General features: G+C 38.8%; 2 protein-coding genes across 3 annotated transcripts in view; both read right to left on the bottom strand.

The window, feature by feature from the left end:
* ask1 (protein kinase ASK1) overlaps positions 1–13,670 on the bottom strand; it is a 29,523-nt gene extending 15,853 nt beyond the window's left edge. The window contains exons 1-13 of one of the 2 annotated variants that reach the window (XM_012693084.4): positions 13,394–13,670; positions 13,115–13,320; positions 11,843–12,037; positions 7,945–8,114; positions 5,780–6,058; positions 4,940–5,110; positions 4,361–4,473; positions 3,494–3,695; positions 3,080–3,188; positions 2,404–2,573; positions 1,876–2,056; positions 981–1,181; positions 325–475 (exon numbers count right to left, since the gene is read on the bottom strand). In XM_012693084.4, the coding sequence (XP_012548538.1) occupies positions 325–475; positions 981–1,181; positions 1,876–2,056; positions 2,404–2,573; positions 3,080–3,188; positions 3,494–3,695; positions 4,361–4,473; positions 4,940–5,110; positions 5,780–6,058; positions 7,945–8,114; positions 11,843–12,037; positions 13,115–13,320; positions 13,394–13,442 (2,197 nt within the window). In that variant the 5' untranslated portion in view covers positions 13,443–13,670. The remainder of the gene's footprint in view (positions 1–324; positions 476–980; positions 1,182–1,875; positions 2,057–2,403; positions 2,574–3,079; positions 3,189–3,493; positions 3,696–4,360; positions 4,474–4,939; positions 5,111–5,779; positions 6,059–7,944; positions 8,115–11,842; positions 12,038–13,114; positions 13,321–13,393) is intronic. The other variant, NM_001201582.1, reaches the window with a different exon arrangement.
* Positions 13,671–20,386: 6,716 nt separating this feature from the next.
* LOC732975 (muscular protein 20) overlaps positions 20,387–27,764 on the bottom strand; it is a gene marked incomplete at its 5' end in the record, with an annotated part of 40,502 nt that continues 33,124 nt past the window's right edge. Inside the window, 3 exon segments of the mRNA NM_001046972.1 lie at positions 20,387–21,142; positions 21,820–21,940; positions 22,018–22,229. Coding sequence (NP_001040437.1) covers positions 20,951–21,142; positions 21,820–21,940; positions 22,018–22,229 — 525 coding nt within the window. The 3' untranslated portion in view covers positions 20,387–20,950.

Below are 27,764 nucleotides of genomic sequence, written 5' to 3'. Positions count from 1 at the left end.
CAAAATCTATTCGAAAATCTTTGTCATTGGCGGTATTTATAGCTACGCTGGTGGTAGGACCTCTCGTGAGTCTATACGGGTAGGTACCACCACCCCGCCTATTTCTGCCGTGAAGCAGTAATGCGTTTCGGTTTGAAGGGTGGGGCAGCCGTTGTAAATATACTGAGACCTTAGAACTTACATCTCAAGGTGGGTGGCGCATTTACGTTGCAGATGTCGATGGGCTCCAGTAACCACTTAACACCAGGTGGGATGTGAGCTCCTCCACCCATCTAAGCAATAAAAAAAACCGCTATTTTTTATATTATGCAATGTACTACTAACCTTCAAGTATTTGTTTGGTATAGTACGCTATGGTGGCCTCATTTTCCTTCAACGGCCCCCATTTCGATCTTAACAGAGCTGACAGCGAGCCTCCCGGCACTTGTTCCATGAATATTTTGAAGTAATTGTCTTCTGATATTGAACCTAAGTACTGAAAAATATTTTCATGTTAACCAATAAAAATTTACCACAATAAATTTTATTATCATTTAATGTTACATCAACAATTGTTAACGAGAGATATTATGATTATGACGAAAGCTTACAATGAATAAAAATATAATCGATCTTTACTGGCCGTTTTAATTTATATATTCTACTGTACGTATATTTTTATTTCAGTGACTAGCGACCCGCCCTCGCTTCGCTTCGGAAACATTAAAACACAAATGAAACAAACAAAAAAAAAATTAAAAAAAAATTAAAAAAAGTAGCCTATGTTCATCAGGGACAATGTCAGCTTCTAATGGAAAAATAATTTTTCAAATCGGTCCAGTAGTTTCGGAACCTATTCGAAACAAACAAACAAACAAATCTTTCCTCTTTATAATATTAGTATAGATAAACATTGTCTGTTTCTCAATTCTCCACCCGCGCGGACTCACAAGAGATCCTACCACCAGTAAAAGTTTACGAATAAACCGCCGCATACACACCTGCACTATGTTCCGATGTCGCAGCTGTGAGTGCAACAGTATCTCCTCGTGTAATGGCTGAACATCGCCCAAATTCTTTTCGGGTATTTCCTTCACTGCTATCCGTACTTGCGTGTTGAGGTCTCTGGCCGCGTAGACGACGCCGTACGTTCCTTTGCCGAGCACCACGCGTTTATTGTTGTCGTCTAACTCGTATTCGAACTGAAAACAAAATGCGACCTTATTGTCACGCTCAATTCTTATAAACTAAATTAATTAAATGTGTCGTCGACAAAGCAACAATTTTTAATATTATGTGAATAAAAATTCACTTGAACATTTGTCGATAATCATCTTATGACTTAAAGTTAAAAACCGTAAAGTATACGGCGAAGCATCAGAAATAATATAGTGACAATTAAAGACAATTAAGATTAAAAATGTAAATATTTAATTATGTTAGTTTTCATTTAGTTTTAATTATGTCTAAGATTCGCTTATGACTTGTTTTATTTAGGTAGTGTATTTTAAATAATGGCAGAAAGATGTCGTACTACACAATGGCCTCTCTCAAGATTTACCAAAACGACGGATCTGGGGCAAAAGCCTAGTAACTCCAAAGAAATAACATTTTTTCAAATATTAAGTAATCCTTCACAGGCGTTTTTAATTTATTAAACTATCGATTCGCAACGCAGTCTCATCATTGAGAAGAATCTGCGAATACAGGTCGTACAGCTTTACAAAACATTATTATGTCAGTATATTTATATATATTAACAAGAGCTACCGCTCTAGCTAAATCTCAACTTAAGACATCGACAATGTTTTGAATGATATTATTTTAAATATTCAAATATCATGAAAATCTTTACATTTTAATAAAATCTACTAGCATTTTATTGTGAACAGTCACCTTTAGCTGATCCTGCATAACGCTTGTGTCCAAATCGGTGACTTTCTCATGGTCAGCTGTTAATTCGCCCAAGAGGTCGTGTAAATGTTGCCTACATGCTTGGGACGGTAAAAATATTTGAAAATCATCTGAATTCTCGCTCACGTACAAGAACAGGCATCTTTCGTCTCTTTTGTATAAACTGGAATCATACAAATTGTTTTTTTTTACTAATGAAGTTTTTGCGAAGTATCCTTAATAAACATAAAAATATTTTTTAAATAACCAAGTAATGGATGTCAGTTGTCGAAGTAATTTACGCCATTGTTTGAAGTTATTTTTGAGCGTTTTTATGAATTTTTTTATCGACAGCTTTAAGCGTTTTGGTGGGAAATGTTATTGTATTTTAAAAGTTCATTTTAGAAAAACGTTAAAATTTAAAGTGTATCATTAAAATAAACAAACAAAATCGAATCTCAACTATAACATCAATTAAATGGATTGAAGCTCTTAATAATTTGGAAAAAAAATAACAAAAGTTTGTAATACCTGTAGCTGCGTATCATGTCAGAGGTGAACAACCACCGGTGCACTTGTCTGCACTGACCGTGCATGGCGTCGAGGCAGAGGTTCAGTATTTCAATAGACTTCTGTTCGGCGCCCATGTTCACATTTACGTACGACGGCATGTATATCTTCGTTGTTTCCAGTATTACTACCTAAAATAAATTGTAATTACATTAAATATTATGAATAAAAAATTTTTTTTTTAATCCTACCAATGCTGATAGCCCTGAGAGGCTATTTCAGCTTCTCCTTGACGTGTAGGTGAGTTCACTGGGCTCAAACCAGGAGTGTTGTTAACACTGGCCCTAGCTAGAGCAGTGCTTCGCAGAATCTACCGCCGGCTCGGAAACGCGTCCCACTGAGAAGATCCGGCAAGAAACTCAGTGGGCTGTGTCTGTGGGTTAATTCACTCGTAGAGTCCTTCGTCGCAAGCCATGGCTTCAGCGAGGATGGTAACCAGTTTTTTTTTACTACAACTGTTGTACTGTAAAACTGAGACTTAAAACTCATGTTCAAGATGGGTGACGGCATTTGCGATGTTGTTGTTTATGAGTTGTGATAACCATTTAATGCCAGGTGGATCGTGAAGTCTACCCATCTCAACAATAAAAATAAAATAGAATATCATCATTTTACGGATCAAGATCCGGACACTCACTGGAAATCTAATTATATTCTCGCAGCTGCTCTTTGTGGCCTCTACAAAATATTCCATCCAGAAGGAAAAAACTTGTTGCTCCGGCGATGTCTCTTCCGTTTTTCTAAATCTGTAAAATAAAATAAAAATTCACATAAAATTTAAAAAAAATGTTTGTTTACTTTATATTTTAAAGTACTAAATACATTATTACGAATTTTTGAAATATTTAAAAAATTTGAAGGAGCATAAGTAAATCGTATGGAGTGAGAAATGCCATGCAAAAATTTCACGGAACAATGTTTTGGACGCAGGACGCAATGGAACATCGCATTATAGAAAAATCGAAAATTTACACAACTCCATTACCATTCGTCAAATGGTTCCTTCAAAAGTTTTAAATGAGTAAATTATTTAGGATTGTGTGAATGATACCTGTTTATTAGTTCAATGTTGCCTATAGTCGACTTGAGATACCAATTAGGCGGTTTCAACTTGAACATGCATTCGGCTGCCTGTATGGCTTTCACGTAGTCTTGAGCCAGCACTGATATTTCGAAGAACGTAGCCACGTCCCAATAGTCTTTCAGAGATGACAAGCTGCCCTTCTTCCCAATCAGATGATTTAGTACCATTCCTGAAAAAAACATGGGATTTTATGTTTCCGGTTCGTGTTTTTAGATTAATTACTAATTGTATTAACAAACTTGACTGATGACCGAGCGAAAGTACATTGAATATACTTAATAGCCTCTCAAGGCTATCAGCATAGGTAGGAATAAAAAAAAAAAATTAGTTTAAGTATATGTTTAAAAAGGCGGAGGGCAAAATCTAACTAAAAAAACAGATTAATTTGGAAAACCAATCTTCTAAATACATCCTTGCTTATTTACATGATAGAAAAATCGCTCCCGGCGTCATAACACTCGTTTATGTTCTATTTAAGTTAATCGGAAAGTCACATTTCTTCTTAGGTGAGTAATAATATACTTTTGCATTTTATAGAGCTTACTTTAAAAAAATTGTTCTAATATAATTCAGACTTCTACTCTAGGCCTCACAGTTTGCAGTATTGACATTGTCCATGACCACGTCCACTATTGTACAAAATTCGTAGGGCGTGTTGTGAGGCCACACGAGTAAGTGCCATTGTTTTGTCATAAGGCGAATATCTATTTGCAGACTAATTGTTCTGTCAATACAATTTAGACTTCGACTTGAGGCCAGAAAATTGACGGTATCTGAACATTTACACTGTAATGTGACCCGAGAGTTCGCTTATCGAAAAACCAAACGCATTACCGATGTGCTGAAGTTCTTGGGAATTCTTGAAGTCATTGCCCGCGATGACGAGCAACGTCGCCAAATTGATGCCCGCATACTCGTTGGGCTGAACTTCGAAACCCTGTCTATACCTTGAAATAGAATACATTAAATTTTACTTAGGTGCAGCAGATTTTTTTAGGAAATCAACAGTATACTAAGCTAACTTTCCTTTTACTGTTTGATATTATAAGTAACTAGCCGTACTCGCCCGCTTCGCTGGGCATTTAAAATGAACATTATTATTTATTGTCATTATTATTAGGGAGTCCAACACTCGTATAAATATTAGCCTATCCATTAAGTACATGTATTTTCTACATGGATACCAAGTTTCAATTCAATCGCATGCATAGTTCAGTAGTTATAATGGAACATCCGTAAAAACCACTGTAGATTTTTATATTAGTATAGATTGTGGATAAACTAATATCATTGCTCGAGGTCATTCGTGTTCTTCATTTAAGATGGGCATAGTAATGCCTTATATGGCGTACCTACTATATTCACGAATGTCGTAACAGTATATGTGTTATAATGAATTTTACAATTTCTCACCAGTGTATAGCGCTATTCAAACTCTCCTTGTCTGTATGTTGAGATTCAACGAACTTATCCTTATATATACGTCCGCAAAGACAAAGCATATCTGGGAATCGGTTTTCCTTCTTATCCAAAGCTTTGACGCACACTTTCAGGGCATTTTCTCTGTCGCCTTCTTTGTTGCGTCTGGAAAATATATTTTAGTTTATATTTAAAGCAAAAAAAATTTTTTTTTACATATATAGCATATTGGCATTAGATTACGCTGTGCACGGGTCGGTAATACCATCATATAGAAATTGTCTATCAATAAAAAAGTTCATTCTAATTATGTATGAGGCAATTTTTCGAAGATAAAAAAAGTTACGCTATACACTAACAGTAGAAAAATAAAGTAGGTTTTTATTTAACAAAAACATTTTTTGACACGTTGACTGCCATGTAGGTCACCGGTGCCCTACGCGGCGCACTGAAGAAATTATGTCGATTTCTCTCTTCGATCTTTTTACTGAGGCGCCGGAATATCTAGTAGACTCTAGGAAAGGTGAATCCGAACGATGCTGACATATAATCTATTTATATGAGACCTAAAAGACTAAAACATACATTAACAAACAAAATAAGGCAAAGTTAGACAATCCAGGCGCTTGGTAACAGAAATCGACATATTTACTTCAGTGCGCCGCGTAGGGCACCGGTGACCTACACGGCAGTCGACGTGTTAAATTATGTACAGCATTGAACAAACCAATTGTTCTATAGAAAGGTCATGGAACAACAAAGCGTCAACACAAATAAAAGACGCCAGTAGAGTTTCTTTGATATAAAAACAAAATAAACATTGTTAAAACCCACCTGTTCATAGCGAAAGCGTACAGGAACCTAATAATGGGCATGTTGACGTAATTTTTACGATTCATTATCGTTTTCAGATCGTCGACGACTTGAACGATCGCGTCGTAGTCCTGGATCTCCCGGTACGATATCAGCATGTTCAGTATCGTGTCCCCGGACAGCACCGCCGGATCGTCTAGTCTCCGGCGCATCGCGTGCAGAACATTCGCGAGCTCCAGGCCGCTGTACGTTTCGCGGGCCTTGCGAAGATCCGAAAGGAATTTCTCTTGTAGATGAGCTCTGGAAGTTTCCATTGAAACATTGAAAGTACTGCGATGTATTGGTGTTTGAATCCCGAAGGCGGGTACCAATTTTTCTAATGAAATACGTACTTAACAAACGTTCTCGATCGACTTCCACGGTGAAGGAATAACATCGTGTAATAAAAAAAAACCCCGCAAAATCATAATTTGTGTAATTACTGGTGGTAGGACGTATTGTGAGTCCGCGCGGGTGAATACCACCACCCTGCCTATTTCTGCCGTGAAGCAGTAATGCGTTTCGGTTTGAAGGGTGGGGCAGCCGTTGTAATGTAAAAATTGAGACTTAAAACTCATATCTCAAAGGTGGGTGGCGTAATAATGCATTATAATATAAATCTATTAAGTATGTCATTCCTACCCGGAGGTATTACATACTTTCCAGTCAAACGTTAGTCAAACCCTATCTATTCTATAGTAATCCTCATTCCTATCCCCAAAGGTAGTATAAACATTTCACAACAATTCTAAGTCTAAGGCGGCTGTTGTATATATTGTAATATTGTATATATTGTATATATAATATTGTATATATTGATATTAAGACCTCGTGTCTAAAGTTAGGTTGCGTTCATGCTGTGATTGATGTCTTCGGTAACCTTTTAACATTCCAGAAAGTGATCTGCACATCGAAAAACTTAATATCTACACAAAAAAACACACACACGAATAGTGTACATAATGTTTTAAATTTTCATATTAAAATTCAAATGTACAAATATTGAAGCCGTGTTTCAATTCGTTTAAATATTAAAAGCCCTTAACCACTGTCTTCTGGCTCATTAGCTGAGATGACTTTAAGCTTAGAGGTCGAAATAATCAACTAAATATAAAATACCAACAATTTAATTGGACGCGTTAGTCATTATACACGGTCGTACAAAACAAAAACATTCGCGATTCTTTCAAAGTAAACATGTATTATATGTTTGAAAATTACTGTTGCAATTCAAACAAACGTGATCGTTTTGTATCCAACGACTTATTAATCATCATTAATAATAATAAGCCTTTTTTTTATAATGAAATATTCTTTTATATTTTTAAATTGCGTAATTTCTTATTTTTTGCTTTCAATTCGTGAACGAGCTTATTTAGTGGTTAATTGTGACCCACCTTGAGACATGAGGTCGAAATATTTGTAATACATCACTGCTGTGCATTTCACTCATTGCATGCTCATACATCACTAGTTTATAGCCGAAAATACGTGCAAAAATTTTATTTTTTTACTTTTGCTTTTATAAATATTCAGGTATTGTGTCTTTTTCTTGGAGCCTCGACATTACGACAAAATTTTATTAATCAATTGTTTAATGAAACTTTATACTAATAAAAGGACATGGCACAGATATATCTAGAACACATTACAGTTGATATCGTTTTTAATTTTTTTTAAAGAATTTGATATTTTACATATCTAATGATTGAGAAGTCTAGATCTATTAGCTCCCTAGTGCCTCTTATAATGAGGCAAAGGACGCACGATTTTTAAGGTAGACTTTAGGGATGAAAATGTAAAATAAATCTATATATTAATAGGCGAAGCAAAAACTTTGCACCCCTTTTTACGAAAATTACGCGGACGGAGGAGTATGAAATTGCCCACACTTACAGAGAATAATATAGGGAAGGAGTGCAGATGGCTAATATTAAAAAAAAATTATCTATCTATCTATCTATAGTGTGGTCTTGGCGAAATCTGTGAATAAAGAAGTATAATAGTCTCTGACAATAGAACCTTAATAATGTTCAAACTTATAATTTCAATTAATTATTATAGTCGAATTTCGACTACTGCGGGCCACTAGTTAAATTAAACATGCAATGTGACGACATCTAGCAGAAAAAGCTTTGTTTACTTACTTTGTTTGAACCTCGACATCCTGTAGGATGTTCTTCAATCGCAAAGTCAAATGTTGTTTCGGATCGGCAGAGTCTTCCCCTTTGAATTTAGTGGCCGCCGGATTTGTCGTCACGCATGTTCCGACGTCCGTCAACTTATAGGATACGAATAAAAAGTTCGGCAGCGAGATCTGTAATAATAACGGACGTAATCAAACTCTTATATAGATATATTAATTACATGTCTTGCCTTATTTACCTATAAAGACGAAAATCAAACAGCTGTGCTATAAAAGCGTAAGTTTTAATATATATTTTTTGAAATAACATTTCATTTTTTTTTCAAATAGATAATACATATGTTCTATTTCTTCTTCTAGATGCTTATCAAAGTGAAGTTTAAAATAATAAATCTGAAATGTTTGAACATGCTAACATATAATTTTTTATGCGTTAAATAAATAGGTACATTTGCCAAGGAAATCTTTTTTTTAATGCATGGACTGATTTCATCTGTTGTTCTGTGTTTACCGGAGCCTTTAGAGACCACAATTTGGATGCCGTCACACACCGGAAACCTAATTCTTGACCGTCGTCAAACTGTTGCGAATGACTGTTTGACGGCAAAAGGGTGGTGGTACCTAATCGTGGGAACGTATTATAAACGCCCTACGATGCAATTTAAAAAAAATTTAAACTTGATATTTATAGGACGATGTTATCCTATCATCCTGCAAGTCATTCGTGAGCTTTTGTTGAATATATATTTAATTGGGAATAGTAGTTTCTGTTTCCGGGATTTGAATTAACCCTCGTTACACTGTGCTACTGATCATTAAGACGCAGCGAGTTCTTGACAAGGTTCTTGGGTACTTCAAATACTTCATGTTCAACACTATTGGTAACGAGATAAAACGGACAATAACACATTATATAATGCACCTATACCCAGATTTTTTAACTAAATACCTCAAACGAACCAGAGATCTACTTGATCGTAAGTACGATACACTCTTCTCTCAATACTTCAGTCTACGATGCTAAGGCTGGCGCAGAATAATCCATGAGAAAGTTATTAAAGGAGGCCACGACCCTCAGCATTGAGGATTATCGACGAAGGGAGGAGCATACGCTATCACTCTGCCAAGCCTATCGCTAAAATTCCTCGCATAATTCGTTTGAAAAAGAGCACATTATATTAGTACCATTCGAAAATACCATGACTGGGGAATTCAGTATCTCTTTACCTCATGATAGGGGTAAAATGGTCTCTAGATGAGCACCAATTTCAGTTAGTCGGACTGTAAACTAATCTAGAGGTGGCTGTCATGATCTATATAAATGATTTTGGTATCATGTTATTTCTTAGAGTATTACTTAAAAATGTCTCCATTAACCAAGATCATGAGCACGTCTACCAATCTACATAATTATATAATTGATAAAAACGCGTGGTTTCTTTACGAGTCGAGAAGAGTTCACTAGGTATGTGTGAATTATTCTAGCGTATAGCCTTCCGGTATTTAACACCGTCCTAGCTTACTGCCAAATTATTAGCGAGTTTAGATATGAGCTCTGGAACAGAGATTGGATCTCCCATCTAATTTAGAATACCTAAAAGTTTAAAACTAAAACGTAATATATTTTTATTAAATTTTAACGTCACTTCACTGAGTATTTTATATATTAAATAAGCATTTGTGTATTAATTGCTTATTTATTACACTTTCATTTATTACAACATTACTAGTGTTGGACTGGTTTTTCCCACAACATTAGTACATATTATGTTATCTGCGGTCAACAGGGAATTAGTTTATTTGTCAACATCATTACAACATTGTATTTTTTCTGTTCACTAAAGGGACAAATGTACATGAAAACTTATTCTACTACATTAAGAGTCGAGTTTGCCCTTTGTCTTGGTGCTTAATATCTCTATGTATGTATTTAAAAGTATATATATATAAGTCTCAAATATATATAAGTAAGTCTGGTTCCCATAATATATAGAATCCTGCTTAAGATCTAGATGACCGTGTGTAATTTATCTCGGATTGCTTATTATTATTATTAGTTAAGATTTGTGTCTTAATTACGATAATATTGTTTATTTTTTAGGGTGCAGTAAAATAAACGAGCACTGTAATCCGAATTTTAAATTGAAAAATCAATGGAAGACGATATCGGTATCCGGGAAGCTTATAAATTTGAATTTCGGCAATATTTGTGATGTTCTACAAAACAAGAGATATTTTTACTATTATTTCTTAGTTGTGTGAATGAGCTCACGGCCCAACTGGTGTTAGTTGGTAACCGGAGTCTATAGACAACATTACGTAAATGCCGCTATCCACTTCGAGATACGAGATGTGTGTTTAGTGCGAGTTTTTTAACGTTCTCTATTGCGTAAAAGTTAACTCAAATTTGTATGCAGTTGGAGCAGAGCCCCTAGGAGCAAACGTAGACAAACGTTTCAACTCCATACAAATAGGAGTTAACTTTTACGCTATCGAGAACGTTAAAAAACTCGCACTAAGCATCCTGTCTCCGTTGTATAGTACAACGACTACCTCACCCTTCTAACAAGGAAGCATTACTGCTTCGCGACAGAAATAGTCAAGGTTGTACGCTTTCGGGGTCATAAGACGACATATCAAATAATCCCAAAATAAAAAAAATTGCGGGTTTGATTTTTATTATACGATGTTGTTTACTTCATCGTAGGAGTCGTTCACGTGTTAAGTAGGTATCCTAGATAGCAGCCGTTCAAAGTGAAAAGTTCATTTATCAAAGTAACTTTATTTAAGTAATGCGTTTCGGTTTGAAGGGTGGGACAGTCGTTGTAACTGTACTGAGATCTTAGAACTTATATCTCAAGGTGGGTGGCGCATTTACGTTGTAGATGTTTATGGGCTCCAGTAACCACTTAACACCAAGTGGGCTGTGAGCTCGTCCACCCATCTAAGCAATAAAAAAAATATTATAGTAGAACAACAGGTTTTTTTCTTCGTGAAAAGCTAAGCATATAAAAATATACATCGATGCACCATAATCTAGGAGCTAAGCTGTAATTCAATTATACACAGTATTTGTGCCGTCATTGTAGTATGATTGGGGACAGGGGCAGGACAATTTGACAAATTGAGAGTAATGACTATTGGAATACGTTGGCAGACGTCCTCAAGGCATTGAAAGTGATTTATTTATATTGTCATGGGAAAGTTTTTTTTTTATTTATTTCTTAGATGGGTAGACGAGCTCACAGCCCACCTGGTGTTAAGTGGTCACTGGAGCCCATATACATTTACAACGCAAATGCGCCACCCACCTTGAGATATAAGTTCTAAGGTCTCAGTATAGTTACAACGGCTAGCCCACTCTTCAAACCGAAACGCATTACTGCTTCACGGCAGAAATAGGCGGGGTGGTGGTACCTACCTGTGCGGACTCACAAGAGGTCCTACCACCAGTCAAATGTTACTTTAATTTAGTTTTTCTGGTGAACAATGAACTTAGGTTGTGTAATGTAATTTCTTATTACCCTTGTTTTATGGTCTAGATTTGAAGTTCCACTACTTATGCCCATATAATAAACATTACTGTGATAAGTCAAGGGAGACCAAAGTCTCATAAAAATAAAGTGAATTAGAGAGGGTTGAAATCAGGCAGTCGGTTAGTTGCTTAGTCCCAGACTAAACGGTGGGACCGTTGATTACTTGGAGGAATTACGGGAGACACTGGTGAAATTTCCACTAAGACACAATATATTGTGATCGTTAAGCTAAAGAAACCCACACACAAACAATAATCACTACAGTTAAAATCAAATGATCATATTTGTGTTTGTTAAAGAGTTTGTTGTTGAAAAGATATTGTTGGAATAAATTTAAGCATTTGTAGGTATGGAATGGCATACCTTAAGCCGTAAAGTGGAGTCTGGATCAACATCATTGTATAATAAAACATTTTCCTTCATATCGAAGCTTTCACGCACACCGAGGTGATACAGCAGCGAACTCTGCTGCAGTTGCACGCTAAGGTCCACGAGAGCAACATCGGCATTGTAGAATGTGTCCAGAACGTTTGTTTCACCAAAGTCTAGCTTTTCAAACTGCAAAGGAATATCTGATTTAATATTTTTTATAGATTATTTCTAAATACGGTTCATAAATTTATGTGTGATAATATTAGTTGGTTTATGTTATTCATAAACTATTTTAAGACTTATATCATTCCCCGTTTGGAATAATTTGGGAATCATTATTTTAAAAGATATAAATGTCATTGTTATTCTCGTGATTTCAGTTTGCTTTCGGTATAAACGGAAAGTCCCTATTATATTTAGTTTCTTATTGATAAACTTGAAATAATAAAATACAATGCAAAACAAAATTCTTCTGTTGATTCCAAAAGGAGTCAAGTTCAGTGAAAAAAAGTAATTCTGAAATTCCATTTTCTTTTTAATCTTAGAACACATACTTGTATGATGGAAAGTTATCAACTTCACTCACCGACAATAGTAATAGCTAAGCCATTGTGATAGTCTCCAAGTATTTGAATAAGACATGGTCATAAATGTTATGGAAATTCCTTTTTTTTAAGTCAGATGATAGAAGTAAACGTGATTTATGAACAGTGGTTTGCAGATGCTAGGGAAACATTTTACTTGGTAGTAGGTAGTAAATCAAAGGTAACAGGATCATTCCAAGCCCTCCTAATAGAATATACTGTATCAAACCAAGGAATTCAAACAATCTGTGATTTCAGTTTAGTTCAGTTTCTAGACAGTCCAAACCGCAACATAAGTGCCTAACTAATGATATTACATCTGGATGTGACAGTCAAATCAAAGTGAACAAAATTTTGCTTATATATTTTATCTGTTTAGTATGTTTACAAAATAAAACTAAAATGTTCTATTCTAAGTATGTTTTGGTTTGGCGAAGATAGCTTAAAGATCTCAAGGTAATATCAGTTGTAGTTTTGGCAACAGCACATATTTTTTATTTAATGTTTTAGGTCTTTAGCTATTGCATTTCACATATGTATATGTTTTTTAGAGTAATTAATGGTTACTTATCACTTAATGTTGATTTTGATAAGTAATTTATGTTTGATTTTAGACAATCCTGTTATCTACCTACACATTTATGCCAAAATTTTAGGTTACAGCACTTAACAAACTTACATGAATATGATGGAGATTCGCATTAACCAGTTCAGCCGCCAAACGAACTTCTTCAAGGGCCCTTTTGCGGTGACTTATATTGGAAGTGTGGGACACATCCAACACACAGGCTATATCCATTCGAGGCCGTTGGTTCGAACCTCCTGGTTGAACAGTGGCATTCGAACTATCGCTACAAACACTTTCACAGATGCTTCTGACTTCGCCTAAAATTTATTTCGAAATCAAAACAAAACTTCAAAACAAAGTTAATTTGAAAACAATTTCCACTGTACGAACCTGTATCCTCCAGCGCTGAGGAAGCGTTTGTACCGCTGAAGGTTATCATTTTCTCACGTATTTATTATCATTTGGACGGTATAAACATAAATTTCATGCTTTAATTTACGCAGCACAAAAAATAAATTCCACAAACAAGCACTACGGGTCCTCGGCTTATGTTATTTAATATTAGTGATGCCCTACTCACTCGAACTTGGCGTACGCGTAGTTTATATATTAGGTACTCTGTGGGTAATACAAAACATTCAGTAGATGTTCGACATCCAAAGCTTCAACGAACCCTGTATTATTGGGGAACGACTCACATGTCAATATTTAATCAAACAATGCAGGCAAACATTTGTACAGTTGTAGTTGTAGTTAATTACCAATGTTGTACTCACTGCTGTCGTAGAACTGACGATCACCCTCTACTCCAGGCCTCTGGACTAGAGACAGCGCAGCGGAAAACGTAACGTGGGATGCTCCCTGTCTAGGTGATACAATGACCTCCGAAGAGTGGCCGGCAAGAAGTGAATGAGGAGAGCCAAAGACCGAGCTCAGTGGTGTAGATTGGGAGAGGCCTACGTCCAGTAGTGAACAAACGTGGGCTGATGATGGTGATGATGAACAACTACTGTGTACGCAGTTAAACTCAGTGCCCTACTCAGTACTTAGTACAACAGTCCCTATGTCTAGCTTACTCTTCTAATTCGATTAAGCAACACTTCGCAATAAATATAATATATGTATGTACGACGGTGGTAAAAGCTAGCTTGAACCCAAAATAAGTTTACCAATTCACTGAAAGTTTAAAAAAAACGCTGAGAGTGATGGGCATACGCATTTATGTCAGTAGTTTGACTGATAGTATGAGTATCGGTAATTATCTAACATCAGGTAGGCCGTGGTTTCATCTGCCTTTTAAGGGAATAAATAAAATTAAGTAGGTGAGTCAAATGATTTTAATTTAAATTGTCTACTATTAAGTGTCCTATTATGATTAATAATAGTTTTGTTGATTAAAATACATCACTAGCGGGACCTTGAATGTAATTGACATTTTAACGCCATCTAGTAGCAACTATGAGCGTTTTTCAGCCTGACTGAGAAATGTTTTGTTTACAATATTAAATTTAGTACTTATGTAAAACACAAGATGACGCATAAAAGAAAGAAATCAAGTCTAATTAAGCTTTTTGGGACACGAAGCAGAAGTATGTAATTATATTATTTTAATTAAATATTGTAATAAAAATGACCATACATGATATTTCAAATTTTTGCTTACAAATAAGATGTATTTAATTTAAGTGCGTGTTAATAATATTAACTTAATTTGTAGGAATAGTGACTTTCAAGTGTATACCTACATAAATTATTTATTAAACCTACGACAAACATCTGTGGGATTGAATATTTTTAGAGAGACTATAAGAAATTACCTCATCATCGCTATTAAATACCTACCTAGTTTAATTATTATTATTATTATTTATTTATTTATTCCGTATATCATTTGGAGCCCTCTCTTTCTATCCGGTACGTTCCTTAGATTATTTGATGGAAAAAAAAATGAAAAAAAAGTACACAGTGTTATCACTCAAAGCAATTTATTAGTGACTAACCAAGAAAAAGAAAAAGTACTTAGACTACAGAGCAACAAAAATTATAATCAAGTAGGTAGGTTAGCTAATAAGGGAGTTTGGAACCAATTTGAAAATCAGTATTAGGCTTGTGTACATCAACTATTCCGGGGGCACAGCCAAGATGCTGCCTAACGCTCAGTGTGCTTAGTGCGAGTTTTTTAACTTTCTCGATAGCGTTTTTTTTTTCCTACGTATGCTGATAGCCTTGAGAGACTATTTCAGCTTACCCTATCTTGTGTAGGTGAGCTCACGGGGCTCAAACCGGAGAATTGCTAACACTGACCCTAGCAAGAGCAGTGCTTCGCAGAATCAACCACCGGGTTGGAAACGCGACCCACTGAGAAGATCCGGCGAGAAACTCAGTGGGCTGTGTCTGTGGGTTAATACGGTGACCGGTGCTTGTAGTGCCTAAAAGCACCGTTAATGGATCAGGAGGATCCGTGATGACGTGCTTTGGGCGACGTCGACGGTTTACCATTCGGTCTACAGGCTCGGGTATGTAGTTTCCAGCGGCCACGAAAAGAGGGTTCTCATGTCGTGCCGTCTTCTCAAAGTGGCGCAGCGATGCCGCCTGTAGATACTTACTGACGGGGTCGAGCTCCGGGTCATCGTGGAGATCAACGTTCCTCTGGAACCATGGTGCTCCGACGGCTATCCTGCAGAATCGGGATTGTATAACCTGAAGGGGTCTCAAGTTGGTGCGGGCCGCGTGAGCGAACACTGCGCTTGCATACGTCATGACGGGGCGTATGCAAGTTTTGTAGAGAGTTACCTTGTTACGGAGGGACAGTTTGCTTCGTCTACAAAGCATTGGGTAGAGTCGTCCTAGTATAAACACGGCGCGATCGCGTACCGTTTTTATGTGGGGACGGTATGTCATCCCTCTGTCGAGAGTGACGCCTAGGTATTTGATCTTCGAGGCCCACGGTATGGGCTGGCCAAAGAGAGTGATGGGGCTAACGGCGGAGGTGTTTGCGCGCCTATTAGGGAGTGGGGTGCTCGAAGTGGTATTCGGAGGGCGACCCGTTTTGAATAGCACCGCTGTGCTTTTCGTGGGGTTGATGTCGATTCGCCACTTCCGGAACCACTGTCCCATGGTGGCTACTGCGATCTGGGGTCGCCGATGAAGCAACGACATCTTCCTACACGAGTAGTAGATAGCCGTGTCATCGGCGAAGAGCGCTAGATGGGTCTCCGGAGACCGGGGTATATCATTGATATACAAACTAAATAATAACGGGGAGAGCGCGGAGCCTTGCGGGACTCCGGCAGTCAGATGACGGGGACAAGAGCGAGTTCCCTCTACTCGATATCGAAACGAACGGTTCGACAAGAAGTCTCGTATGATGAGCACGAGTCTGTCTGGCACTCCCATGTTGTACAGTTTGTAGATCAAACCGTTGTGCCAGACTTTGTCGAACTCGTTCGCTACATCGAAGAAGAAGGTGCCGGTCGGGATTTGTTTTCGCCTATTTAGCCCTATTAAAATGTGCTCCGTGAGGCGGTGCACTTGTTGTACGCACGAGTGTTTAGCGCGAAATCCAAACTGCTCGTCTATTAGAATTTTATTCGCGGTAAAGAAGTCCCAGAGGCGTTTCCGAAAGAGCCGTTCGTAAATTTTGCCTATCGCTGGGAGGAGACTAATCGAACGGTAACTAGCGGTTTCGTTTTTCGGTTTGCCCGGCTTGTGTATACCGATAACGTCCGCTTCTTTCCACACCGCCGGAAAGATGCAGTGCGTCATAGCGGCATTTAAAATGGTAGCCAAAATTGGTATTAGTTGGACTGGTAAGAGTTTTAACGCGCGGTTGCGGATGCCGTCGGAGCCGGGTGCCTTTTTGGGTTGAAGGTTATCGATCGCTTCTCTAACTTTGTCAGAGGTAATGGGGGGTAACGCGTCCGAGGGCGGCAGAGAAGCTCTGCGCTCGACCTCCCTGTCGACTGACTCGGTGTGTTCGGGGTCCGCGTGTTGAGTGCTGGTGGTGCACTGCTCTTGCAGTTCATCGGCCAGCTACTCTGCCTTGTCAACGTCATCGAAAGCCGGTGGTTGGCCTGAAGGGCGTACGAGAGGAGGCATAGTAACGGTAGTTTCGGATTTGAGAGTCCTAGCTAGTCGCCAGTATGCTTGATGAGAGAGCGCGAGTTCTTCTAAATAACTATCCCAATTCTCATTTCGGGCGTCGCTTAGGCGAGATTTTACATCCCGCTGTAGACGACGCATTCGAATCCGGTTTGAGTGTGTGGGAAGTTGATCGTAGGCCCGGATTGCCGCGTTTCTAACTCTTAAGAGGTTCCTAAGTTCGGGGGACAGTCTGATGCGATGAAAGCTATCCTCCACATCGACTTCTTTTGAGGATCTTATGATCGCGGAAGAGATGTGATCCGTAATGATGTTTATGGATTCGACTGTGTCCTCGGGGGATGGAGTTGAATCCGGGCCGCAGGGGAGGATTGGTGGAGCGGCATCAGCTAAGCACTTGCCCAGCTTCTTCCAATCCACCATGGTCCTCGTAACTGTGACTGGGTTGTGGGGGCGACCGAGCTGCATAACGACAGGTCGGTGGTCTGAGTCGAGCTCTGACATTGCTTCGATGGAACGCAAGCGCAGAGTTACGTTCCTCAGCAGTGCCAGGTGTATAGTGCTCGGACGGAGCGCGATGTTATACGGATAACATGTTGGAGTTGGGGGACCGACTACTTCGAAGGTAAGGTCGTTTATAAACGCGTCGAGACGCCTACCATTTAAGTTTGTACGGTGGCAGTTCCACCTAGTGTGGTGGCAATTTAAATCGCCTGCCAGGATGACAGAGTCTCCCATGCCGAATAGTGACTCGATGTCACTGCTTAGGAGGGGCTTGTCCGGGGGGAGATAAACGGATGCGATGACGATCGGCTGGTGTCCCGTCAGCGAGATACGGCACACTGACGCCTCGATATGTAAGAGGGAGTATCAACGTGCAGGGCCAGCCTATAGTAAATGGCAGTCCCGCCTTTGGAGGCGGTGAGTCTGTCATTCCTAACCATGACGTAATTCGCGACTTTCGGGTCACGACGCGAGGGCTTCAGGCAGGTCTCCTGCACTAACAGAATATCTACAAGATTGTCGCGAAGGAATTCGTAAATTCGATCGCGTTGCCGCGCGAGTCCGTTAGCATTGTAGAATGCTAACGTAAGGGAATATGGTTTTTCTCTACCGTTTTGCGCCATTGATTACCGGTAGATTTATAGAGTACGGGCCACGGACTCGTAAACGTCCATGTGCTCGAACGCGATCGCGAGCCGCTGTTCGGGGATTACCGCCCTTCGAATCGCGTCTGCGAACGATCGCAGACGGTCGAAGTTAACCGTGGTGACGAAGTCGCGCACTAGCGCGAATTCGTTGACGGCTAAGGGTTGCGGGGGACGGAACACGGGCGCGGGGGGAGGTGCGAGCAGGGGCTGGGGCGTGGGGCGCGTCGCGAGCGGGGCTGGGGTGCGGTTTGTGTTCCCGACTTTGTATACGGCAGCGGTTTTTTCCACGCCGAGACGTTGTGCATCCGGTGCACACTTACTATCGGGAGGGACTGAGTGGTCAGATCCTCCTTGACGTACTCTATGTCGAGTTCCTTCGGGACTCCGCGTATTACTACGCGGAGCTCGCGGTCCTCCTGAAGAGCATAGGTATGGAAACCCATGTTCTCCTTTCGGAGGTACGCGGAGAGGGCCCTATGGTCGTCCGGCGTTGCGACCTTGATTTGGATCCCATGCGCGTAACGTCACGTATAGTTGATTTTATTGGCCTGAAGGGCCTGGGAGACTCGATTCCACGCTGACTTCTCCTGGAGTATCAGCGGGGGAGGGACGACGGTTTTTTGCGCGGGCGCGGGCTTGGGACGCGGCGGTGGGGTTGCGCGGCGGCCGGAGTCCGACTCCGGTGTCACGACTACCTGCGGACGGGAGGCAGTCGCGGATTTGGTTTGTTTCGTCGTGGAGCTCCGGGACTCCACGACGCGAGTACGTTTTCTCGATAGCGTAAAAGTTAGCTCATATTTGTATGGAATGGGATCGTTTGCCTACGTTTGCCGCTAGGGGCGCTGTTCCAACTGCCGACAAATTCTGGATTATTCGTTGTTTGTATATATATATATATATTTGATGAAACGATGAACTCAGAAAGTTCATTAACGACTACAATTAAAATAAAAACCGAGTTTTATGTAAAAAAAAACGGGGTATAAAAATAATGCATTTCCTCAATTTAATTAATTTTATTTTATATATTTATTTTATACTTTTAAATGATTGCTTAAAATTATACTTATTAAACTTACCTATATGAAAATTCGAGTCAATTACCTCGAGTTAGAGAAAATTAACCAACACCTCATCATTTTTATTGTTTTTTGTGAATGAGGAACTACTGGGGTCCCGGAGGCTTTTCTAGTTTCACAAGGGCAGGTAGGCGAGCAAAAGCTCAGCCAGGAGGGATGAGATTTGCTAACAGCTGTCTGAGCGCCTCTAAAGGAAACCTAACAACTCAAGAGCAGCTGTTTCGCGAATGAATCTACTACCGAATCGGAATCGCGAACCGCTGAGGAGATCCGGCGAGAAACTCAGCGGGCTGATGTTTAGATAAGGTTTGCCGTACGAGTACGGTAACCGGGGTCCCTAAGCCTGCTCCTAGTGTTAGAGCTAAAACGTCTAATGTAAGGGTTATTGGATCTAATGGATCCGTAAGGATGTGTCTAGGGCGTCGATGGTGACTGGCTCCTGCGTGATCAGGGTTTGTAGAGTAGTCAGTGGCGGCAGCGATCTGGCGATTATGATGATGCATAGCTTTTTCAAAGTACCGTTCCGACGCAAAGCTTCGAAGCTGACGTTCCTCACGCACCACGGAGCTCCGACGGCTAACCTAAACCCTAAAAATGGGATTGGTGTATGTATATTGTAGGGATTGCAGGGTTTCGATGTGTGTGCGGGTCGCGTGAGCGAACACCAAACTCGCATAAGTCATGACTGGACAATACAAGGGTGAACAAAATCAGTAAAAAAATCCACGCGGAGAGCTCTGAGGATTTATTTTAGGATGAACTCATCGTTTTCAATTTATCATAGCAACACTCGCCACGGGAACATAGTGCATAAGTACTACTTTGAACCACTGTGATCTTTTGCTTTGTATGATCTCCACTCCTGTTTTCTGTGACCCTCTTCCATGCTTAAAAAGAGTCCTAAGCGGCTCGGCTGGACTTTCCTTGAGCATCGGTGATCGTATACCGTTAGATGGGCCGTATGCTCATCTGACTTCAAAGGCAAATAAAAAATAATCTAAAGTGGGTTACTTTTTGTTTCCGGATTTTAGGGAAAGTAAAAGAATTTTATTCGCATTAATCCTTTAATTGTAATTGTATGCAATAAACCTTGTTATTTCGTTTTACAGATTGGAAATAGAGACATTTACTTTGTACTACATAGGTACTTTTTTTTAAGGTTAATATTAATAAATGACAAATATTTACTTTTAAATTGAAGACAGTAGACAAAATGTATAAAATTATTGACAAATTACCATACAATTATCTTATTATCATTCAATCATCATCATGCTATTAATTTAAATTTAATTGTGTAATCTGCAACAGACCATGATAAAATATAATAGATTATACATATAACAAAAGCTACAAATATAGTTATAAATTAAAACTAATCTATAAGATCACCGCGTGATGTATTTTATTAATTGACCACAAAACCGCCGAGGCACTAAACTACGCAGTCCAGTTTAATGAAATGAAAAACAAATATTCGCAATGCTTACATATTTAAACTGATCACAGCAAGAATATAAAAACTAGCTGTGTACAATAGAGTATATATATTACTAGACAAAAAAGTATGAGAAACTATAATCAGTAATTCTTCGAAGTTATAGTTTCCTGGTACTTTACTTCCCAAGAATAATTTTACGCGAGGCTCCAAAGTTTTGTCCAGACTGTGAGGCCAACTTGTTTGTACCAGCCTGAAGACCGATGACGGACTCCCCAGCTCGAAGAACATCCTCGCTGAAGGCACGTTTGTTTTCTTCAGCAGGCTTGGGTCCGAGGAAGGGGCCGCGCCATTCCGGGTGTTTGTATGCCTGTAAATAGAATGATAATTTGATATAATTTTCTTATTTATTTTATTGTATTGATGGGTGGAAGAGCTCACAGCCCACCTGGTGTTAAGCGGTTACTGGAGTCCATAGACATATACAACGTAAATGCGCCACCCACCTTGAGATATAAGTTTTAAGGTCTCAGTATAGTTACAACGGCTGCCCCACCCCTCAAACCGAAACGCATTACTGCTTCACGGCAGAAATAGGCGGGGTGGTGGTACCTACCCGTGCGGACTCACAAGAGGTCCTACCACCAGTAAGTCACAAGAGGTCCTATCACGGAAACGGATTGATTAAAATTTGAAATTTTCCCCAAACTAAACTAAATAGAGCATTGTGATAACGATAGTAAGCTGTACCTTTCATGGAGGAAACTCTATATTTTTTGTGTAATTACAAATGGTAAGGAGTATTCTAAATTTGCATGGATAAGTACCATACCACTCTGCTTATTTATATAGCGAAGTAGCCATGCGTTCAGGTTTGAAGGATTGGAACAGACGTTAAACTATTCAGCTGAGCCTAGATGTATGTAGTGTGGGTGAATAAAACAGTTTTGATCCATGAACAAAATAACCTTTAACAGTAATTGATTAGTTATTTTAACATTTTTTATGGAGAAAAGTTTTCTCTAATATGCAAAGACTTAAACTTACCGTTCTACCAATAGCAAAAATAGTCTGTGTGACTAATACGATATTCTTTTGATCCCACAAATCCGTAGTTTGGAAAAGGTCGACATCGGGCACACCATATTTGATGCAAGCCTTTTGGAATCTGAAAATTAATCGATTTGTAAATGAAAATTTCTTTCAAACAATTCATCAATGTCGACTATTTTTAACAATACTCACTGGCTGATGTTATCCATGAACTTGTAGTCTCCCCCAGAGATGTTGACTTTAGGAATAATACCGGGTTGGAGTCTGTTCATCAACTTGCAAAGGATGATGCCGTCACGGAGAGCCAGCTCGTAGGGAAGGTCGGAAGGGAACCGCTCACCGATAACCGATTCAATCCACCGTTGAGCTTCTGCCTCTTTTTCTGGTTCGCGTTTACCAGCGCACTAAAACAAATGCATAACTCTTGACAATTTATTCACCTTCATCTACTCTTAGTATACCAGAATCATCCCATCACCATCAGTACCCATCTTACCGGTGTACTTTCTAACCTCTTAATGTCTAATTTAAACGTCTGGTGCTATAGTATCTGCTTTATCATTATTTGGAGGAACGTCCGTAATATCAGCGTAATTGAGACTTTAGTCTTATGTCACAGATAGGCAGAGTTCAGGTATCTATAAGATTCAATGATCACCTAACACTAATTATAGCTAGCCCTTTTTAGTAATAATTTTTTCCACGTTCTATATATAGACCTCTAAAAATAACTCCCCTCTATCTTTTTTCTTGAACACTGAGGGCTTCAAACGAGGCTTGAAAAGAGTATTCAGTAGGTTAATGACATTTAGTTCACCTTGTGCTATGAAAATTACCGAAGGAGATCATGAATATTATTAATAATAATAATCATTATAATTATATAATAATATAGCCGGAGTGTGTCCTGCCGTCTTCCCAGGCGTGGCAGTGCTTAATACACATTATAATAATAACAAAATTTGTCGGGCATGCCAACGTCCGGGAGAATCTATTAGACATATATTTCTGGCTGTTCTCGTTTTGCTAATGGTGAGTACTTGCATAGACATAACCAAGTGACTATATAGGATTATTCATCAACAACTTGCTCTGAAAGCTCTGCTTGACTGGTTTTCTTGATTCTGCTGTACCTTATTATCAATAGCAACCTCAAACAGTTCTTGAAAATGGTCATGTTACGCTCTACTGGGACCGATCTATTATCACGGATAGGTGTAATGTTGCCAATTAGCCTGATATTGTGATAATAGATCGATCTGCGCGTCAAGCAGTATTGGTTGATATCACCATTCCTCATGACGAGAACCTCGTGAAGGCAGAAATTAATAAAATATTTAGACCTGGCCCACGAGACTACCGCCATATGGCATGTTGATTCAATCATCATTGTTCCAATAGTTGTATCAGTACATGGTTTGATAGCGAGAAGCTTCGAACAACATCTTAAAGGAACTCTCGTTATCCAACTGGGTTAGGGGACTGATACAAAAGGCAGTTATACTGGATACGGCGCGTATTGTGAGAAGGTTTCTTACTCTGAAGTCCTAATCACTGTTGGCTTGTGTCGTAGACACCGCCATCTGCGGCAATCAATTTTTTTGTATTGTTTTTAAAAATTAATGTATTTTCGATAATAATAATAATTAAACTTAGGTACAAAAACATGTTGAAGTGATACATCATTGCTTAAAAAAACACATATAAATATCGTGGCTTTATTGCATAAAAAACCAGTGAAAAAATATTAGGTTTTAAAAGTAATTGCATTTTATTTTGCTTAATAATACAAAAAAAAACAAAAACTTTGCACGAAGATAACAAAATTTATTACATACCTACGTATGTTAATTTTAAAAGGAACTCTGAAAATATTTGTAGCATTTATATTTGATTTCTTAATTCATTTGTTTGCCATCAGTGAAACGTAACGTTTCAAGAAGAAGTCATGATAACCTTGTTATTATTTTTGTATATTTTATTTTCAATCCTGAAAACACATACTTTTATCGTACTATTTCTTTTCTTTTATATTCCTAAGCAACTTTCGCCGCTAATCTAGGTTGGGATTCTAATGAAGCAAGTAAAATACGGTTTTCTACCCTGTGCTCTATCTAAAAATCCTGGAGTGGTTTTGGTGAGTAAACTTTGTCCAGTTTTACTGTTAGTTTATTGTGGCCGAACATGTGGCACACTTGTCTGGAAATGGCTACCGGAGCCTATAGATATCACAACGAGAATATCTCCACCCACATTGTGCTCGTTTGGATTATGTCGATTGGATTATGAATGGAAATGTCGGTTGGATTATGTCAAACTTTGTGTAACGGCCGACCGACCAATACCAGTATTACGAAAACACATCTATTAAATAGGTTTATTTTTATTACACAAATGATTCCTTTATCGTGGAAATTGTTCGAAAATCATTCTGTTATTTTGTATTAGCGACATTGTTCTACGTATTTTCTTATAAGAATAGTAAATACCGTTCTGTGGCCTTCGAGCCCCGTCATATTAATGCAGTCAAAACAATGACATAAGCAAAAAGCACTTCTAAACGAATTTCATTGAAATTTATAGAATTTAATAAAAATTCTCAGAGCTGAGTGATTATAACAAAAACACAAATTCACCTAGTGACGTGTTTGTTATTCTATCATCTGCTTGATACTTTATAATTTATTCGTTTTTTATATTTCATTTCAGGCTGTCCAATTTCTGTATTCACATTTTTAAATCCATCATCCAATATAAAAAGTTGGACTTTAACACCTCTATATTAATTATTTAATTGAGATGGAGACATAGTAACATAACATTCACGAAATAAGTGACTTATTTATTTAAAAAAAGGTAGCAATAGTATAAGAGCAAAGACCTAATTGATTGACAGCATGCGTAGAAGTAGTTATTAAAGAGAAAATAGGTTTACCACATTTATAGGGCACACACCAAATGGATATCGATGAAAAATAGCAGTAGATAACGTCAGAAACGATTGCGCGCAATGTTTTAAGGTCGATAGGACGTCGGAGTCAAGTTATACCTAAATTTGGCAGGAAATGAGCGAAGACGAACCGCAAGAAGCAACTATAAACTTGAGAAATTGTTATAGTGTTTGAATATCAAATGTTTTGCGTAACGTTTAAAGAATAAAGTTTTTTCGTTTATTAATTGACTGTTTGATATTTTTAAACACATTTTTTTATTAAAAAAAAAAACTTTACGCTGACCCTGAAAGCGATCTACCAAAGTATTTTTCTACTTCTAATTTTAAAATGTATACTTCGTTTTTGTTGAAATTTCAAACTACAAAATATTTAGAATTTGCTAATTTCCGGTTGACTTTTTTGACGACAAAAAAACGCTAGCTCTCATATTTATAGTTGTTTAAATGTGGTTCTAATGTAGTCAAACGTCTGCTGTTTTGGTCTGTACTCATTTTATATTGCATTTGTGGCAGACGAGGAGCATACGGCTCAGATGATCATGAATGGTAACCGTCGTTCATGGACATTCGCAAAGTCGGAGCAAAGCCAAGCTGCTCTACCTACTGTTAAGTAATCTCCACAAGCCTCGTTTGAAGTAGGACATCTCGTTTGGTTTGTAGCAGAATTGTGACCAGATCGATTCATAGTAAAACCAATCAATACTAGTAGGTTTCTAATTCCAAGTTCTATATATGTAAAAGACAATTACGAGACTATTCTGAAAGATTCATTCGGTACACATAGAATACTGTGATAGTAAGCTCATTTTAAACAAGGATTATTAGATAGAAAATGCACAAAATAAATGTTTTTTTTTTTTTTTTTTAACTTCCACGGTACTTTTCCTATTAATTGCAATAGTCCATCAGTTATAATGGATCAACATTGAAAATATTTACAACAGTGAATTAGCTTTATCTGATCTTTCTCATTTTCTTTTAACGTCGTTTAAAACGTTGACAAATTATAAATAATATATTATTTACTTGAACACTGTCAAAGGTATGGTAGCTAGAATCTGGATACAATTTGAGATAGCAAAAATGTTTATTCATTACAAGTGTGTACGAGTAGACAGTGTTGAAATATGTTTTTATTTTATTTTATTGCCCTTGTACGCAGACGAGCATACGGCCCACCTGATGGTGAGTGGTTACCGTCGCCCATGGACTTCAGCAATGCCAGGGGCAGAGCCAAGCCGCTGCCTACCGCTTAATACTCTCCACAAGCCTCGTTTGAAGAAGGACATGTCATAGCGCTCGGGAAACACCGTGGAGGGGAGCTCATTCTATAGCTGGATGGTACGTGGCAAAAAAGATCTCTGGAAACGCACTGTGGATGACCGCAATGGCTCCAGGTAGTATGGATGAACTCTACTCCGGTGGCGGGCGGTGAGATGGTAAAAACGAGTTGCCGGTATCATCTCGAATAATTCCTCAGAGCACTCCCTAGAAATATTATCTTGGAAATATTCCAAATTATAATGGAGAAAAAGGCACGTTTATTAAACAGCAGTCAATTGTGGGCCAATTGCAAGTACCAGAGAGTATGAAAACAACAACGAAGATACCACTGAGCTTGATATTTAAGGTTATATGATAAATGTATAGAAAAAAAAAAAAAAAAAAAAAAAAAAAAAAAAAAAAAAAAAAAAAAAAAAAAAAAAAAAAAAAAAAAAAAAAAAAAAAAAAAAAAATCTCTGAGATCTGTATCTCAAATGTTCAAGCTTAGAGGGTGGTACTTGAAAGGGGAACTTTGCCGCAAAGTGAGTGTTATTTTATACAATTTGTTTGCTGTATGAGAATATTGACATGAGGTACATTTATTGGAGTAGAGTGTATTTTCGGTTCAGCAATAAATCAAAACGACTATAACTGTGGGCTTTTTATGGGGAAAAAGGCAACACACGATTTACATTGGCATGATGCCTGTCCAACTCTTCAAACCGGAACTCATAAATGAATTACAGCAATAAACTTTTTAGGTTTTTGAGATATCAAATATTAGTAGTGATAGATATCATAGAACAGATTGTTGTTTATGGTTCATTGTTGTATAAGCTTTAGCTTATATAACTGCAAGGTTATCTTGAAATCGTTGCAAACATTCTCGCTCACGACTCGGTCGTGCGCGGACGTGCTTTCCGATCCGTGGCCCGCTTGCGAGCTGCGTCTCTGAACTCACAGTTGTGCTCGACAGTGTAGTGACCGTGAATACATCGTGCGTACAATTCGGTAGTGCGGACGTGCCGATCCGTTGGTCGCTTGCGATTTGCGTCTCGGAGTCCATTTTTGTGCGCTAAAGTTTTGTAACCGCGAACCCACCTTTTACCAACTGTCTTTTTCAAGACAAAACCAATCGCTACGATCAGGCTTCCTGTGGCACTCACAGGCTAGCGATTTCCTAACCCTTCCCAAAACAACAGTCTTTTTCAAGACTAGACCCCCGCTCGCGATTCTGCCTGCTGTAGCACTATACAGCCCGAGCGGGTTCCTTTCCTTTTCCCCGCCGATTGCCGTTTTCACGGCATAGGCATTCCCCCCCCCTGCTCCTTGCTGTCCTGCAGCACAGGGGGGTTACAAATCCTATCCGGGGCCTCGCCTTTCGGCGAGTTCAACAAAAGTCCCGGGGCCGCCCCCCCCGGGCAAGAAGACCGAAGCAAGCATGGAAGACAATAGTGAAAGTGTTAGTGTCAGTGACAGTGATTTTGTCGGGTTCCTCCGGGAAAGGTACCCGACAATTAGGGCCGAGTATCTTAGGTATAGGGCCTCTCGTGGCAATCCCTCCCCCCCCGCGTCCGTCGCCGCGTTTCTCAACCGTGCCTCGGAGGCACGCCGCGCGCCCCCCGCCGCCGCGTTAAGTTCGAGCGCACGTTCCGACGATGCGGCTCACATAGCGCCTAACGCTACCCCCACCCCCGCGCCCGCGTCGTTTACGTCATCGCGC

The sequence above is a fragment of the Bombyx mori genome, chromosome 12 (assembly GCF_030269925.1).
Source record: "Bombyx mori chromosome 12, ASM3026992v2".
NCBI classification, from domain to species: Eukaryota; Metazoa; Arthropoda; class Insecta; order Lepidoptera; family Bombycidae; genus Bombyx; species Bombyx mori.
The sequence above is the reverse complement of the archived record's forward strand: the minus strand, read 5'-3'. Positions and strand labels throughout refer to the sequence as shown.